Consider the following 18,977-nt stretch of genomic DNA (forward strand, 5'->3'; position numbering starts at 1 on the left):
TAACCACGTCTGAGAGGGCCAGGGTGCCTAGTGCCTCGTTGGTGTGCTATTAGAATATACGGTGGTGAATAAAAGCTATTAATTTCCCCACCCCAAAGAGGGAGAATCCCTCTTCCTTTCTAATATTAGGAAATATCCGTTTCGCAACGAAATACAAAGTTGAACTGTGGTCGGAGACTTTGGCAACACTTTATTTTCGGGAATAGAAACAAAAAGAACAAAATTGTATCCTTTTGATTAGAAAAGGACAGCGCGGATTTTTTTTTTTTAATATATAAATGAATCTGAATGGGAATTTCAGTATTTGGGTTCCCACCGCACATCAACCCAAAACGTGTGTGTGCTGGGTACATCCAGCCAATGTGGTTTATTCATGTTAAACCATGGGTTAGCCTATTATAAGGACCTCGCCAAGTACAGTGAAGGATGCTCTGGGTTTGGAGAATATGAAGAATCAGAAATTAGCCCTAACGATACACTAGGGCTAAAATATGGCTAGTTCATAAGTGTGCCAGTGTGTTCACACAACCAGTTTCATCCGGTTATTGAATCAACTAACCCATTTTCTGAGTTGTCTGTGGAAATTTTCAATCATCCAGGTCACGGTTGTCCCAAAAGTGCTTTTTCCCAAAAGTCAACTTGACTTTCTTGGTTTTTTTTCTTTTTCTTTGAAAAGGCATCAAAGGAAGAAGTAAAACTTTTCAAAGGAAAAAAAAAGCCAAGAAGTCGAGTTGCCTTTTGGAAAAAAGTACCTTTGGGTTGAAACAATATTCCAGAACTCGACGTTACCAAGGAACTGGATTCGTACGACAACTTTATAAAGCTCTTCCCTGACTTAACAGGTGAAACTCAACAGGTGAGTCTTAACCCCCCTGGCGTTAAGCTACTGTATAATAGCAGCCCGTGAAACTAACTTCTCCGGAGTAGCGTTTTGATTTTCACGGGAGCCAAATACACATCAGAGGGAGCCAAGTTAGGGAAAAGTTTGCCGAGCAAGCGCCTTTTCCCGAAAGTCCACATTCAGCTTCGCCGATCGCTTCTCTTCTTTTAAACGGCTTTCGACCTCTTACCCTTCTTGAAAGCTGCCTTTTGAGCCACTTAGAAGCATTAAATGACCTTCAAGTGGAAGGAGACCGACTTCTGGCATTTCTACAGGCCTTTAACTAGTTTTTTGAAAATCCGTGAAGAGGGTGGATGTAAAGAGAAGGGGATCCGTCATCCTTCCCCACGAACCTTTACATGCCTAGCTCTCTTCTCTCTTCCCGCGCCTCTGTAATTCAAATTCAATTCAATTCAATTCAACTCAACTCAATTCAATTCAATCTTTTATTGTCAATGCACAACATGTGTACAATGAGATTGGCTGAGCCTCAAGTAGTGCACGTCCCCCCCCCAACATAAATACATCTCAACTCACAGTGGAAAAAAAAAGTCCCCAACCCTGTAAAATCACACTAACAAACACACAATCCTCTATACATATATGTGCATTACATTACATGATATTATATTGCACCAATGTGAGCATGTTGCACGCTGCGCCGGTCCTGCGAGTCTATCACCACCGAAAGAGCTCGCTACGCCCTCAAATGACCCCCCTCCCCCGCACCTCTCACCGCGGCCTCTGCTGAAGGATCCGGGAACAATTTTCCTGCCCGGAAACTTTCGCAACAGGAAGCTCGTGACATTTCAAGGTTCTCCCCGCGCCTTTTTGAGGTCCCGTGTGGCAGCTCCCGGCTGAAGTTCGGTGGGTTCGGCCCACCCACGCGGTCTTTCGTTTCTAATGTATAAATCTGGACTCCCGAAAAGTACTGCTCTTCAGGACGTCCCAATTGCACCCATTAGATCCAGTTCAGGATGGTGGGTTTTTTTTTGGGGGGGGAGGGGTGATCGGGGAGAGTACTTTGGACATGGTCAGAGAGCCTCTTGACAATCGCAACTCTGTTCTTTCTCCCCGATTATTAGCCTCTGAAGTTGAGGGGGGGCAGGGAACCCACTCTCAAGAAGCTCTGCTCGAAAGTTTCATTTTAGTTTAGATCATGTGAAATCTATTGGTTTTAGTTTTATGGGCAATGAAAGAAAGAGCTACTCTGGACCGTCTCAAAAGTCCGGATTAAAAGTTACAATCTTCATCGTCTTCATCCTCCGCTCAGTTCCAAAGACATTGGACTCTTAAGCGTCCCGGGGGTGGGGTGGGGGGAATCTAAGGAGAAAAAGAACTCTGCACATGAACCCGCGCACGCCTGCCTTTTCCGATTGCAGGGCGCGACGTGCAATAAAATTCGCATGGTGCAATTAGGATTGTGTGTTTGTTAGTAGGATTCACTGGGTTAGTTAGATTCACTGACTTCCCTGGGAGTTTCTTATTGTACCCTATGACTTTCATTAAATGTTGTACCTTCTGATTCCTGACTCTTGATGAATGTATCTTTTCTTTTATGTACACTGAGAGCATTTGCACCAAGACAATTTCCTTGTGTCTAATCACACATGGCCAATAAAGAATTCTATTCTATTCTATTCTATTCTATTCTATTCTATTCTATTCTATTCTATTCTATTCTATTCTATTCTATTCTATTCTATTCTATTCCTTATTCTATTCTGTTCTATTCTATTCCTTATTCTGTTCTATTCTATTCTATTCTATTCTATTCTATTCTATTCTATTCTATTCTTTTCTATTCTTCTGTTCTGTTCTATTCCTTATTCTATTCTATTCTATTTTATTCTATTCCTTATTCTGTTCTATTCTATTCTGTTCTGTTCTGTTCTGTTCTATTCCATTCCATTCCATTCTATTCCATTCTAGAGTTGTATTGTGTTGGCGGGGTTGGGTGCGTGTGCACGAAGGGAGGCTCAGCCAATCTCACTCCACACAGGTTGTCCTCTGACAACGAAGGCTTGAACTTCAACTTAAAAAAAATCTCAATCCCGGCCAAAAGGAATTCCAGACTTTCCGACCTCGAAGGCGCCTAAAGCCCGTCCCCGAAGGAAGGCGTCGGCTTGGAAGCAACCGGGCAGCATCGTCCGGCGTCCCTCCAGTCTGAAGCGGGCCGGGGTCGAGGGGAAAGAAGGGCGGGGGGGGGGCGGTCTTAGGAAGCCGGGAATGCCTTGCCTTGCCTTGCCTTGCCTTGCCTTGCCTGGGACAGGGGGCTGGGCCGGGCGTGGGCGCGGCGGCTCGCTGGCTGGCTGGCTGGCGCGCCGTCATCCTTCCCACTCTCCTCCCCTCCCTTGGCTGTGCGGCGCGGGCTCTATGACCCCGAGGTTCCGAGCGCCGATGACACGGATTCCGAGGCTCAGTTACGGAAGCAGCAGCAGCAGCAGCAGCAGCAGCAGGAGCAGCAGCAGCAGCCACCGCCCCTCCCCCAGCCGCCGCTGTCGCCGCCGCCGCCTCCGCCGCCTCCTCCTTCTCTTGCTCCGCCGCCGCCGCCGCCGCCGCCGCCGCCGCCTGGCCGAAGGGAAGCCCTGCGCGCGCAGCCCCGACTCTTCCTCCCGGCACTGGCCGAAAGGGCTCGACGGCGGCGGCGGCGGCGGCGGCAGCAGCATCAGCAGACGCCGAAGAGGAGGCGGCGGTCCCGGGTGGACACGGCTTCCCTCTGCCGCCGCCGCCTCTGGACAGCCGCTCCGACGCGCCTGCCCGGCAGCGCGCGTCCCGCCGACCTCTCCCCTCCGCCCCTGCCGAAGGGGCCGAGGAGCTGGCCAGCAACAGGAGCAGGAGCACCAGCAGCAGGCCTCGGTTCGGGGGCGCCTCACTTTCCCCGGCTTCGACTCCTCCGTCTCTGGCCGAGGGGCACCCCCGAACCCACCGCATGGAGAAGCGGGGCAAGAGAGTGGACTGTCCGGCGTTGCCCCCCGGGTGGAAGAAAGAGGAGGTCATCCGCAAATCGGGGCTGAGCGCCGGGAAGAGCGATGTCTACTACTTCAGGTGAGCCGGCTGTGAGGAGAAGGGGGGGTGGGTGGGGGGAGAGGAGAGCAAGTCTGGGGCCGAAGGAGGGAGCCCGGGGCTTAGCCTTTCCTCCACTCCGGGGAACCTGGCCTCCCCGCCTGCGTTAGGAAGCTGGAGCTGTCAGGGTTGAGTCAGGGCGTAACCCCGGAGGAGGTTTCGTAAATGCTCCGGTTCTCGCTTTTGCCAGAGGAGAAGCGGCGGGGGTGCCTCTGAGCATGGCTAGAGAGGGGCCCGTCCCCGGAGAGGGTCCAACTTTTGGGTGAAGCGGCGCTTTGGAACGCCCGAAGAAGCCTTTCGTCTCCGCGTCTCTCTCTCTCTCTCTCCCTCTCTCCCTCTCTTATAAATCTATACTAGTTCTCTCTTTTTCTTTCTCTCTCTCTCTCTCTCTCCCCTCTCTCTCTCTCTCTCTCTTATACATCTATTACTAGTTCTCTCTCTCTCTCTCTCCCTCCCTCCCTCCTCTCTCTCTCTCTCTCTCTCTCTCTCTCTCTCTCACACACACACACACACACACACACACACACACACACTTTTCCTTTTCAGGCGCCTGGGGATCAGTGGGGAAAAGTTTAGCAACTCGTAACTTTCAGGAAAGCTGGACGGTTTTTTTGACATTCCTAATTTTCCGAACTTAAAACTTTTTGCACTGAGCGAGACAGCCTGTTAGTCCCCAGACTTGTACCTAGGGTATATATATACATACTTACATATCTGTATATATCTGTGTATGTATGTATGTATGTATGTATGTATGTATGTATGTATATATGTATATGTGGATGGATGGATGGATGGATAGATAGATAGATAGATAGATAGATAGATAGATAGATAGGTCTGTTTTTCCCTTTCCACCCCCTTGGATTGATTTCCTCAGCATCGCTCCCTTCGGGTACCACTCCTTTCCCTTCTTTTACTTCAACCCCACCACCACCACCCGATCCACTCCTCCTTGAAGTTCCATTTTCCTGCCTTGGGAAAATAAACCCATTTTCTGCCTCCCAGCCTCTTGGCTGCAAGGGCCATCTGATAGATTTAGCCAGGCTCTGCATTATCTCAGACCACAGGTTGGCCTCTACAGTTTCTAAACTTCTGACTCTGATATACCTCAACTTTCCTCTCCAAACTCTATGAGCGGCAGGACAGAGGCGGGATAAAATTTCTGGGCTGCTGTTCTGCTTGCCAAGTAGGGGAACCAGGTTTTTTAAAAAGCTGGTAAAGGAGAGGGAGGGTTGGGTTGAGTTGGGAGGCAAGCCTCCGTCTGTCCTCACCCCGGTGGTGGGTGCGGTGGTGCTCTTCGGGGGGGGGATGCATTAGGCTGGATTTTCCAAGCCACTTGGCTGGTTGAGTGAACTGCACGTTTTGAACATTTTAATCCAGCAAGGGAAACTTTGGCAGACAAAAAGAAGGTGCTTTCAATTTCATTTCTTTCCATTTGGTTCATGATGTCTGAGACCACGTGTTTTCTACTATATCCCCTGAGTTAATAGTCCAGCCTGGCTACTGGGAGTGGGGGAGGAGGGGAGGGGAAAGATATTTTTTTTTGTCCTCTCTGTTTATTTGGATAGTTCCATTTATAGCTCCGAGAAGCTCGCTGTGAAAAAACAGCCACCTTTTCCAATGAAAAACCTAGCAGTCTGTGCCTGATAAGGTGAACTTGGCAATGTTTGTGGAGTGAAGTCCAGGACATGTGGCTCTCCTAGGTTGGGTTAGGAGAGAGGCCACGAGGAAACTCCTGTCTTCCTCCTGTCCTGTTCACTCGGGCCTCTTCCCTCCCCCCTCGCCAATGTGCTGGGTGTTTGGGGGGGAGAGTGGGAGGTTTTCCTGGAACATAAGCCTCACCGAGTGCTTGGTGACCCGTATGAAAACTCTGCACTCACCCACCCAAGCCTAACCAAGACAGTTAAAGCCTAACAGCTTGCCACGCTTGGTTGGTCTCACTGTAGATGGCAGGAGTTGGTGGCTTAGCAAGCTGTGCAAACTCAGCCTGTTTGGTTAGTTTACAATGCAGCGGATTACTTCAGTAAACGAGGGAAGCGTCTTGCTGGAACCCAGATTAATACTCAAAGGCAGTCCTACTTCATCTTATTCAGCCCAAGGCAGTACTCCATGGTTTTCTTTCCTCCATGAGCCTTGGTGTACCACTGTTGAGGTTTGAACTGACACTCCCCAATTTTGGATGGTACATTAAAAAAAAAACAAAAAAAACCAACCTTCATTGCAGGTCTGGCTAACCAAAGGAACTTGGCATTCTTGTTCCTGCTTGAAGGGAATCCTGTATAATATTCCCATGATTCCATTCTTCGCTCTTGTGGGCTGGAATCCAAGGCTGGGTGTTCCTCCATTTTTATTATCTGCTGGAGAGCACGGCAGAAAAAAAAACACCTTGGAATCTGATCTTGAAAGGGCCTTCAACTTTGATTTTCAACTTGATAATTTCTCTTTCACTTTCCAACTGAAAACAGCTCCATCCTCGCCAGTTACCGTGGCTGAGACTAGTGGCATTGCTGTACGTTCTGTCTTTACTAATAGCTTACGAACTGGGAGTAACATATTTTCTGATGAACAGATTTTCTTAAAAGGTCTCAGTGTTTTTGGAACTTCAGCCTTGTGATAAAATGTGTCAGATGCTATCAGACTCTTCCTGATTTTTTTGCTACTGCAGATCAACATAATCAATAAAATAAATAAAAAGGAATTGGGTGCTCAGTTGGGTACAAAGAAGCAGTTTTTTGGGGGGTGGGTGAATGGAACACTTACTTAAACCTTATATTACCAGTGTCTCCCAAAACCCAACATCTCCCCTTCCCCTTCTTCCTCTCCTCCCCTCCCTTCCCCTCTTTTCCTCTCTCCTCCCCTCCTGGGACATTTCTTGCAAGTAATATTTACTGAAGGAATAGCTGGAAAAGAAACAGCTAAATTGCTTTCCTTCTCTACTTGCAACTTACTGCTTACAGCTGTGTGTATTTGGATGTGAGTGTGTATTTAAAATACAACACAGAAAGAAAGTACCTTATCTGAACAGGGAATTGGTGGCAGCGATGTGATATAAGTTCATTCAAGCTGTTCTTGTGATAGTTTGAGATACACTGTTTAGTGTGTTTCTTAGTATACCAAGCTTACATTGGATTTTGCACCTGTGTCCTTCGTAAACATGAGAGGAAAACAAAGAAACTGTGAACTCTGTTCAGGATACACTTACAAAACTGTAACTGGTTGGTTTTTTTTTTTTTTTTTGTTGGAAGGCAGGAAGGCAGGTGTGATAGCACATACTTTTTCATCTGTCCTGTTGCATGCGCACTGCACACTGAGGTTGTAGCAGCTGCCTTTCCTGTGGCTGTCAGACCGCACACCCTGCAGCTTCTGCACCTGGGGAGCCAAACCTTCAGAACCACTCAAGGGTCTTCAAACTTGGCAAGTTTAAGACTTGTGGACTTCAACTCCCAGAATTCCTAAGCTAACATGACTGGAGGAGGAATTCTGGGAGTTGAAGTCCACAAATCTTAAAGCTGTCAAGTTTTAAGACAGCTTTAACACAAGATCCCTGGAAGAGAGGTTACCTTGTTCCAGCCAAACGTCCTCTCCTTCTCTTTTGAGAAACCAGCATCCTTGCCTTATTAATTGGAGGTGGGCATCTTGTGGTATCAAAAGGTCGATTTGTAACTTCTGTTTGTCATTTCGAGTTTCTCCAGCATGGCACTGAATTTAACTTTCCATTTTAAAGTGGGGAAACAGAAACTTAAAAGGAGCTCAGAACCGTTTAAAACCGCCATGTCCAAACCACAGGCCGTATGCAGCCCTGGATAGCCAGTAATGCGCCACTCCCAAGAACATAAACATTTAACATTATGATGTGGTTCATATACATGAACTATATTATACACTTTACATGAGGCCCGAAACAATTTCTCTTCACTGAGTGCAGCCCAAGCAAGCCAAAAAGGTCGGAGAGTACAGATTTTCTGGCCTACTTACATATGTGTGACTTAGAGCATCATCCAGGCACATCATTTTGGATGTTCAGAAACCATTGCACTCTGCAGCCAAATACTCAACATTTGTCGTCCTCTCCAGTTAATAGTCCACCTTACATCAGTTAACTTACTAACATTTATTATCAATTTTATTTATCCATCTGCTTATTACTAAGTTGGATTGGACTGGAACTTATTATCTGCCATTCTAGTAATGAAATTGTTCCAGGCTTTAAGATAATCAGAAACATTTTAGGGGCAACCTAGACAAAAACACTCCAAAAGCAAATGAAATAGAGTGAGTATTTTTTTAACTGATTGCATCCCTAGAATGAAAATCAGCTTTTTAAAAAACTGGGAGAGTCAGACAGGAGATTATTTACAAGTTTTGGATCAAGGGACATATTCAGATTCAACGGTCTACAGTTGAAACACCAAGACCAAAAAGGATTTAAGAATGTCTCAGCTTATTAGAGATAAGGCGGTTCTACAAATAGCCACATCTTAGGCATTTGCAACTGTAAAAAGTAAAACTAGCCTTTCATTATTAATGTAGTATTGTGGTCTACTAATATGGTTTGACCCTGTTTAACATTGCTTTGCTACTAGTTTATTCAATAATCCATGATTATGTCGACTAGAGTTAAGCATGGGTGTTTAAATCCAGACTTTGAGAATTAGGGTTCAGAGCAAGATCAATTTTTATTTTGGTCTTCATGCAGAATTCCATGCTGCTTTTTGGACACGGTTGCTTTCTGTGCTAGCGTGTGAAACACAAATATTATAGAACATATACGTAGGGTGCAGTTGATCTGTGTTTTTAAAACATTCATTTTTTTACCTGTCTGTTTCAAGTTTGCAGCAGAAATCCTCTCTCTCTCTTTTTTTTTAACCCAATGGGCATATTTATTTGGACTTTTGAGAACATGTGAGTTTTACAGTATACTTTGCTTCTTCCAATCTTCACAGCAGTTATAAATACATTCTTATTTTATATTCTCTCTCTCTATGATTTATCTCTTTCCCCATATTCATCAAAACCGTAGTTCAAAGTTCACCACCACCCCCATTTTCAGTAAAAAGTCCACCAAAGGTTGCAATTATCACCTTTCCCTTAACCAAACAAGATATTTTGCCACCACCAAGGCCCTTCTCCATGGAGTCACTTTGGGAAAAAAAAAATGATTTCATGGCTTTGCAACCCTCAAGATATTTCTACAGATGTATGAAACATTTATTTTAGGTAGGCAAGTTTAGGCCTCTCTTATTCATTATGAATCACAAAGGATTAAAGTTCAAGTTTTCCTTCTGCCCAAAACTCTCTAGGTAGCCTCTAGGTAGCCTCAGGCAACGCCATTATTCCTCTGAGTCAGCTTGCTTTCACCCCAGTCTTCCAACAATGTGGGAGGATTCTCAGCCTAGATTGGATCAGTGCCAGGATTCCATAGCTAGCAACAATTAAAGGCAAAGAGTTCGTTGAGTTGAGCTGGAGTCCTGGAGATCGCATGATGGAGTTTTCTTGGCCACAGAACAAGCGCTGTGTGTCACTGTTTCCTTCTGGGATGGTTTTCAACATTCCTGCTGACTTTCCAGCCCTGGAATTCTCTGCTGATTTCCTGGGAAGGTTACGGATGGATCCAAGTTTGCTTAGTTTCCAAGCACAGACCAAAGAAAATCTGTCAGGTGCTGCTCAGAGAGACAGCAAGGATGGATTAAGGACTAAGATAGTAGTTGTAACTCAGGGGGGTCTTCAAACTTGACAGCTTGAAGATTTGTGGACTTCAACTCCCAAAATTCCTCCTCCAGTCATGTTAACTCAGGAATGCTGGGAGTTGAAGTCCACAAGTCTTAAAGCTGTCAAGGTTGGAGACCCCTGCTTTTAGAAGGTCACAAATGGTGATCACATGACCCTGGGACACTGCAAACTGTCATAACTATGAGTCGGTTGCCAAGCATCTGAATGTTGATCATGTGACCATGTTGCAAGTGTCATAAGTGTGAAAAAGGGTCATAAGTCACACTTCGAATAGTCACTAAACAAACTGTTGTAAGTCAAGGACTACCTGTAGGTGTTGCTATTTAAAGAAGGGTATAAAGAAATCAGACTGTTCTCAGGAAGTGCAGCAAAAATGGGGAGGAATCCTTGAAGGTTGGAGAAATTGGGGTTCCTTTAGAGAAGCTCAGGCTAGATGTGAAAAAGTCTTGCTCCCCACATATAGAAAAGGAATGTGTACTTGTCTGTCTTCAAAGACAAGTTTCGGGTGAAAAAAAAATGGATTACAGGTAGTCTTCGACGTACGACCACAATCGAGCCCAGAATTTATGTTGCTAAGTGAAAAATGTGTTAAGTGAGCTTTGCCCCATTTTACGACTTACTTTGCCACATTCGATAAGCGAATCATTGCCGTTGTTCAATTAGTTACCCGGTTGTTAAGTGAATCTGGCTTTTCCATTGACTTTGGCTTCTCGGAAGGTTGCAAAATGGGATCACGTGACCCCAGGACTCTGCAACTATCGTAGATAGAAACCAGTTGCCAAGCATCTGAATGTAAATTACGTGACCTTGGGGATGCTTCAACGGTCATAAGTGTGAAACATGCTCATACTTTTTTGTAGCCTCGAATGGTCACTAAATGAAATGTTGTTAGTTGAGGACTTCCTGTAATTGGTTCCCAGGTTAAATCATTCCCAGGTTAAGAAAGTCCAGTTACCTCTTGAAGAAGCACCTTTGGGACAGCTGTGACCTGGATGATTGCGAAACTCATAAATGTTTTTCCAGGTGAAATTGCTCCTACTGGGAGTTTTTTTGGGCAACCATTTCTTGGGGGACCTGCCACTTGGTATTACTTTGCTATAAGCTGGAGGTTAGACTATTACAGATAGTCCTCAACTTATGACCATAATTGGGTTTCATTGCTAACCAAGGTGATTTTACAACCATTTTTTTTTTGCCATAGTTGTTAAGCGAAGCACTGTAGGTGAGTCATATGGTCATTAAATAAATCTGTCTTCCCCAACTGACTTTGTTGAAAGCCAGCTGGGAAGGTTACAAATGGTGGTCACATGACCCCAGAATGCCACAACTAGGCCTGAATTTTGATCATGTGACCATGGGAATCAGTGGTGGGATTCAAATTATTTTACTACTGCTCCTGTGGGCGTGGCTTGGTGGGCATGGCTTGCTTGGCAGGCATGGCTTGGCGGGTGTGGCAGGGGAAGAATACTGTAAAATCTCCATTCCTTCCCCTCTCCTGGAGGAAATTTACTACAAAATCCCATTCCTCCCCACCCCTCTAACCTGCTTTCCAGCTCTGTTTTCCTGTGCAGGGCAACAAAGGAAGATCCAGCCAATCAGCTGGGACTTGGGAATCAGACATTAGATGGGGGCGGGGCCAGTCAGAGGTGGTATTTGCAGATTCTCCGAACTATTCAAAATTTCCACTACTGGTTCTCCAGAACTGGTCAGAACCTGCTGAATACCACCTCTGATGGGAATGCTGCAACGGTCATAAGTCAAAGGACTGGTGTTAAATTTACTTCCTCCAGTTCTGATTCTGTTGTGAAGGTAGTTCAAGAGCGACATGGTTCCTAACTAAAAAATGTACGTGTTTTCCCTCTGTCGGCCCATTGGTAGAAAGTATAGAAATGTTGCCATATACGAAATAGCAATAGCACTTACACTTATATACCGCTATATAGTGCTTTACTGCCCTCTCTAAGCAGTTTACAGAGTCAGCCTATTGCATGTAACAATTTGGGTCCTCATTTTACCCACCTTGGAAGGATGGAAGGCTGAGTCAACCTTGAGCCTGGTGGGATTTGAACTGCCAAATTGTAGGCAGCCAGCTGTCAACAGAAGTAGCCTGCAGTACTGTACTCTAACCACAGTGCCACCAAGGCTCCTAAAACTAAAATGCTCATTGTAGGCCAGGGGTTTCCAACTTTGGCAACTTGTGTACTTCAAACTCCCAGAATTCTCCAGACCCCATGACTGGCTGGGGAATTCTGGGAGTTGAAGTCCACAAACCTTCAAGTTGCCAAGGTGGGACACCCTTGTTCTAGGCATGTAGCACATCCCATACTTATCTCATTCAGCATCAAGCATTCCAGCGTGAGATCACAATCCCTCCATTTGGTTATCATCAAGACAAGCTTATTTCTTTGACCAATGGCGAAAGGTGTTGCCTGCAGCTGCTATTCCAACCTGAATAAAATGGCTGGATCAATGTTTGTCGTATTATAAAATACGAAATACAAAGTAAACAGAAAATCAGTGGAGGAGGGTGGGAAGGGGAAAGAGAAGTGAGGAAAGATAAGGGGAAGAGAAAAAAAGAAGCATTGACCCCTGACTCTCTCTGTTACAGTAAAATAAGGCATTAACATCAAATCACAACGTTTTGCTTTTTCATAATAATATCAGCCTTGGAAGCCATCTGTTACTTGGAAGCTTCGAGGCTGCCACCTTCAGTACCTGGGAGTTTGGGAGCAGGGATTTTATAGGTAGAAGATTACAAGGACATGTGGCCCTGCATCTGGAGAAAAGTGGACGGAGGGAGTTCTCCTGTTGGGACGAAGATTTGATTGGGCCATGTGATGGACTGATGGGTGCAGGGGATGAATCTGATTTTCTTTTCGGAAGGGAAAACCTGGAACTGTCAGATTCGGTTTTTCCCAGATGTGCCAATATGACCACTCTAATAAAATGGAACTTTGAGGAAATGTTTGTGTCAGAGTTTATTGGTTTGAAGATGGTTAGTTGGAATGCTGACATCGGAGGTGGTATTCAACAGGTTCCGACCAGTTCTGGAGAACCGGTAGCAGAAATTTTGAGTAGTTCGGAGAACCGGCACATACCACCTCTGACTGGAGATTTTACGGTATCCTTCCCCTGCCACGCCCACCAAGCCACACCCACAGAATTGGTAGCAAAAAAAATTTGAATCCCACCACTGGCTGACATTTAATATATGAACAAGCCATTTCTATAAAGATCTATCGGTCTAGTCGGTAAAACCCCAAATAATAATGTCAGCCTTTTTCGTAATAATGTCAGCCTTGGAAGTCATTTTTATTTGGAAGCTTCGAGGCCGCCACCTTCAGTGCCTGGGAATTTGGGAGCAGGGATTTCATAGGTAGAAGATTACAAGGACAGTTTCATTCTTTTCCACATCAAGCACAAAATTCAGAAGCAGTTTCCATGTGGAAACACAAGCATTATGTTCTTTTCTTTAGTCAAAAGTAGAAACTAAAATGTTGAAGACAGGGAATATTCTTGTGTGGGCCAGGCATCTGTATAATGTCAGCCTGGTATTTCCTCCAGGTTTCCATTTTAAAAAATACATGTTTCCACAAATGTGAAGAGGCGTGAAGCACAGTTTCTTATAGGATGGCCCAAGATGTTCTTCAGCTGTATTTTTCACCCTTCTTTTTTTTTCTTCATTCCCAAAATTGAAGAATGAAAATCTTATGGGGTGTGAGGACAGTGGCATTCTTGCTTTGAGCTACAGGTAATCTTTACATCCAGTGGTGGGATTCAACATTTTTTACTACCAGTTCTGTGGGCATGGCTTGGTGGGCGTGGTGTGGTGGACGTGGCTTGGTGGGCGTGGCAGGGGAAGGATACTTCAAAATCTCCATTCCCTCCCCACCCCGCTAACCTGCTTTCCAGCTCTGTTCTCCTGTGCAGAGCAACCAAAGAAGACCCAGCTGATCAGCTGGGACTCAATGGGAGGCAGAGAAGAGATGGGGGCAGGGCCAGTCAGAGGTGGTATTTGCCAGTTCTCTGAACTACTCAAAATTTCTGCTACCGGTTCTCCAGAACCTGCCAGAACTGGCTGAATACCACCTCTATTTACAACCATTCTTTAGTGACCATTTGAACTTACAACGGCACTCAAAAAGGGACAGGTTTCACACCTACGACCGTGGCAGCATCCCCAGGGCCATGCAGTTGAAATCCAGGCGCTTGGCAACTGGAATGTATGACAGTTCCCGTGTCCTGGGATCATGTGATCACTTTTTTTTAAAAAAACTTCCTAGCTGGCTTCCCACAAGCAAAATCAATGGGGGAAGCCCGATTCACTTAACGACCGCATGATTCACTAAACAACTGCAGGGATTTACTTAACTCTGGCAAAATACATCATATACTGTGGCACAGCTCATTCATCCACTGTAGGGACGGGTTTCAAAGTGGTTTTCCACCAGTTCGGTGGGCGTGGCTTGGTGGGTGCACTTTGCGCACATGCACACACTTTGTGTGCATGCCCGTGCCAAACGCGCGCTTTGCGCATGCGCAGAGGCTTTCCTACTCACCTCCTGCAATCCTGTCTCCCAGGAGCTGACATGCGGCACTCTGCTGTGCCGCGCAAAGCAGTTGCGTTTCAAAAGCAGGCAATAAAAGTCAGTATGGGAGCCTGGGCAGGCAGGTGGGCCCAACGGCAGATTGTCTGAGTGAACTGGTTCAGTCTCAGATGATCTTTGGCGCTACCAGCTCAGCCGAACCAGGAGCATCCCACCTCTGAATCACTGCCTGGCTTAGCAGTGGAAATTTTGGGCTCAGTTGTGGTCGTAAGCCGAGGACTTCCTACACAAGTTTTTTAACAGATAATCAGAGTTGGAAGGGACCTTGTAGGTCATCTAGTCCAACCCTCGCCCAAGCGGGAGACCCTACACCTTTTCTGACAAATGGCAGTCCAATCTCTTCTTGAAAGTCTCAAGTGATGGTGCTCCCACAACTTCCGAAGGCAACTTCTGTTCCATTGGTTGATTGTTCCCACTGTCAGAAAGTTTCTCCTTATTTCCAGGTTGAATCTCTCCTTGTTCAGTTTCCATCCATTATTCCTTGTCTGGTGCTTTAGAAAATAGCTTGACTGATTCCTCCCTGTGGCAGCCCCTCAAATATTGGAAGACTGCTATCATGTCTCCCCTGGTCCTTCTCTTTACTAGACTAGCCAAGCCCAGTTCCTGCAACCGTTCTTCATATGTTTTAGTCTCCAGTCCCCTAATCATCCTAGTTGCTCTTCTCTGTACTTTTTCTAGAGTCTCAACATCTTTTTTTATAATGTGGTGACCAAAACTGGATGCAGTAGTCTAGGTGTGGTCTTGCTAAGGCTTTATAGAGTGGTATTAGTACTTCCCTTGATCTTGACTGTATCCTTCTGTTAATACAATTTAGGATTGCATTAGCTTTTTTGGCGGCGGCTGCACACTGCTGGCTCATATTTAACTGGTTGTCCACTAAGACTCCAAGATCCTTTTCACAGTTACTGCTATTGAGCCTGGTTTCACCCAGTCTATATGAGTCCTTTTGGTTTTTCTTGTCTAAGTGTAGGACTTGACTAAAGGCTTTGGGAGGGGGTACCTGTTTATCACTGTGCAAGCTTCTCTTCAGATGTTCTCAGCCTCCTTGTTTTCTATATCTCAGTTACGTCCCAGGAGGATGCAGAAAAATCCCCACTGACCCTTTTCCTGAGTAGCGAAGTTGTTTTTCCACCCCAGCAACTTTAAGGTGCAACAGACCTCAACTCCCAGAATTCCCCAGCCAGCCAGCCAGCCAGCCACCCTGGGGAATTCTGGGAGTTGAAAAAATATGAGTCTTAAAATTACTGAGGTTGAGAAACGCCAAACCTATGGCGACCTGGGAGGGAGAGTACCAAAAAACAGGAAGATTGGAGAAAAATAAAACTTTGGGAGGAAGAAGCTCTGAAGCGACGAACCCAATTCAACCCTTGAATTATTTGTAAAAATAATAAATATGGGATACAAATACATGAATATATAAATGTTTAAAAACTGGGTTGAAATATGATGGGAAGAGGGAATTGGATGACCTTGCCAATGTTTTAAAAGTCAGAGTTAACACAACTGGCCTTTTGCAGGAGCAAGGTAGGTAGGTGGGTGATAGGGCTTGCATTTCGAGAAAGCTAGTGTATCGCACTGACAAATTTGATGAGGGAACAGGATCTTCTCCCACAATGGGGGCAGTTTGACAGACCTAATGGACAGTTCAAATTCAGTTATATCATTGATGTTTTTTTTTAAACCTCTGCCTCTCCCAGCTGCAAACAGATCCCTCTTGACAGAAACCTGCAGGACCTCTTGATTTTCACAGCAATTCCAACTCTGCCCTAGATTTGTGATCTAGAACCATAGAACTGCAAATAGTCTGGGCTCAGCATCTGTGCTTTACTTCTCTGATCGTTTTGCACCCCTGTTTATAAGCAGCTGCGCTAGCCAAGGCTTCGCTTGCTATTGTTTAGCACCAACGGTTGGTAGCACGTGTGCCTGCACGCGCGTGCACACGCACACACACACACACACACACACACACTAGCAGACATACACACACTTTGTTCTCCTAGGAAAAGAAATGTTTGTGTCCCATTTTTGCTCTGTCAACCATCAAGTGGTTTAAAACGATGCCTGGGCATCCTGGCCTCCAATCAAGAGATTTCTGGCAGGCAGCTGGGCGTCTCTCCGGGAAGAGAGACAAGGCTGTGCCCTTCATCTCCCAAACTCTTCCCTCCCTCCCTCCCTCCCTCATTATCTCCACCTTCCAAGGTTACTTTTGCCTTTGTCTTGCGTCATGCCACACACACACACCCTCCTCATGTCTCCAGACATATGCAAATGAGCCAGCCTGTCATTGGCTAACTTCGGGCATCATCTCACCACTGTGGCCTTGTGTGATGCAAGTCCGTTTGGAAAGTTGACCGTCTGCCAAAGCCAACTCTTGGCTGTTTGGGGGTGGGGAAGAGTCTTATCATAAAGGCATTGAGAGAAGAATCAGAAGTTTCTCCTCTTCTCATTGGTTGGGACAAGGGTTCTCTGGAGCTCTCTCCCACTTCTGAATTAATTTCAGGGATTAGGCTTTTTCCAATGGATGTATTTCAGCTTTCAGCTGTGATTGACATGGGGCGACAGGCTGCGGCCGCTTTGTCCCTTTATAGGAGTTGGAGAAAGGGTGTGTGCATGTACATGGTCTTGTTCACACTCCAAAAACACCTCCCGACCAGCAATCAACGCCCATATGAGCAGAGATTAACACCAAGATCAACAGTAGACCAACAATTGAGAAGTCAACAATGCCCTAATCATGGAACTAACAACAAACAAGCTAATGGTACTAACAGCAAACAAACAGGCCAATCAAGAATCCAAGATCCCTCCCATCAATATTGACAGGGTAAGCCACTGATATATAAACACTCCCTTCTACAACTGATGTTGTTACCTAGTTGGGTAATGAGATGTCTGCAAGAAAACAACCAAGCTCTGAAACACTCTCTTCTACAACTGATGTTGTTACCTAGTTGGGTAATGAGATGTCTACAAGAAAACAACCAAGCTCAGAGAGTATCAAGGATTCCACACTTTCCATCTTTCTCCACTTTTCATTTATTTCCTTATTCTTGAACCTCCCTCCCAAAAAGTTTTAGAAGTTCTTGAAAACTTTAGATGCGATGGGGTGTTGAAAAATCCCAGCACAGCTCCTCAACATCGCAAACTAAAGACACCCACAAACCAAGCATGGTTATATATACATATATTTCCTTTCTTCATCAGGTCTGGTGCCACTTCCTGGCATCATTAAAATAATCCAGACCTTTCCTGCATAAGAAAGTACTAAGACTCACCTAGCCTATGTTTGCTTGTACAAGTTTTTGATGTGAGAACTCACTCTAAATTTGTAGTACCACCAGTTGTATCATGGCTGATTGAGGGTAAAGGTGATGCTTGAAAACACAGGCAGGTAGGAGCACCCAGGCAACTTTGGCTGATCATGGAATACTAAGTAGGGCTTGTACACGGATAGGAGACCACTAGGAATTCCCCCAGCAAGAGACTCAGAAAAATCCCAGAAGAAGACAAGGGCAGCTCATATCAGGATTGTGTGCCCCTTCTCTATATTCCCAGAAAGGGAATATTAGTTATGTTAGCTGCCTTGAGTTATTTGTAAAAATAATAAATATGGGATACAAATACATGAATATATAAATGTTTAAGAACTGGGTTGAAATATGATGGGAAGAGGAAAACAAGGCTTGTAAATTGTTTTATTTCTATTTCTAATGCTGCTGATAATGGCTTGGTTCACACAGCTTACTAATTTATAATGATGGATGAACAAAGTGTAACAGTTTCAAGAACTTTTGGTTTCAGCTCCAGGCCATGCAGGTCCTACTTACAATATGGTTTGTTTGATTTTGGCGTAGTTTTTTGTGCAAACCTGCCATTGTAGCAGGTAAACCATGATTTAAGTTTCAGAATCTAGGTTCTAAGGACACTAAAGTAAGATGAGATAGTTTGTAGTTCAGCTGGTGGTGGGGACCTGGCCATATCCTAACCAGTTGGGTGAACCAGACTATTTTTTTGTTCAAAGTAATTTTTTATTAGTTATATTTCCATTAAAACACAATTTCACTCATTACAGCATTCAGGTATGTATTCACTCATATTGACATAATTGTTACTATTCTATGTGTTATATAGTTTTTCCTACTTTTAACGTATAACAGTATTTACAGATATGTATACAGTATTTTTTACTATAACTCCTATATACTCTTCATATAACAACTTTACGTCTATTTTCCTACCAATGGTACCATACATTCCAGGTGTTATAGTATTCCGTTTCTTCTCTGTCTTTTAATTCCATAGTTAACCTATTCATCTCTGCACACTTAGGAACCCTTTTTTAATTATCATTACATCAGAAGGAGTGTTGTCTTATTTCCAATTTTAAGCAAAAGCAATTCTGGCCACAGTTATCATATGTAACATTGACGTACTGAAGTATTTGCAGGTATTTTGCCTTAATATGCCCAATTGAAATAGTTGTGGTTTCATCTCAATTTTTTGTTTAGTAATTTCTTCTAACCCATTCTTTACTTTAAGCCAGTATTTCCTTGCTTTTGGACAGTTCCCCCACATATGAAAGTAAGTTCCTTGTTTATAGTTACATCAACATTTTGCTGACCTACTTGGAAACACTTTGGCCAATCTTGCCAGGGGTAAATGCCAACGGTAAAACATTTTGTACAGATTTT

General features: G+C 44.8%; 1 protein-coding gene and 1 long non-coding RNA gene across 2 annotated transcripts in view; one reads left to right on the top strand and one right to left on the bottom strand.

Moving 5' to 3' along the window:
* LOC148127445 (uncharacterized) overlaps nt 1-18,977 on the bottom strand; it is a 475,162-nt gene that overhangs the window by 347,043 nt on the left and 109,142 nt on the right. The window lies entirely within an intron of this gene.
* MBD2 (methyl-CpG binding domain protein 2) overlaps nt 3,225-18,977 on the top strand; it is a 58,850-nt gene continuing 43,097 nt past the window's right edge. The window contains exon 1 of the mRNA XM_026715052.2: nt 3,225-3,928. Within this exon, the coding sequence (XP_026570837.1) occupies nt 3,813-3,928 (116 nt within the window). The 5' untranslated portion in view covers nt 3,225-3,812. The remainder of the gene's footprint in view (nt 3,929-18,977) is intronic.

This window comes from Pseudonaja textilis, chromosome 2 (genome assembly GCF_049901715.1).
Source record: "Pseudonaja textilis isolate UNSWEBS1 chromosome 2, rPseTex1.2, whole genome shotgun sequence".
NCBI lineage: Eukaryota > Metazoa > Chordata > Lepidosauria > Squamata > Elapidae > Pseudonaja > Pseudonaja textilis.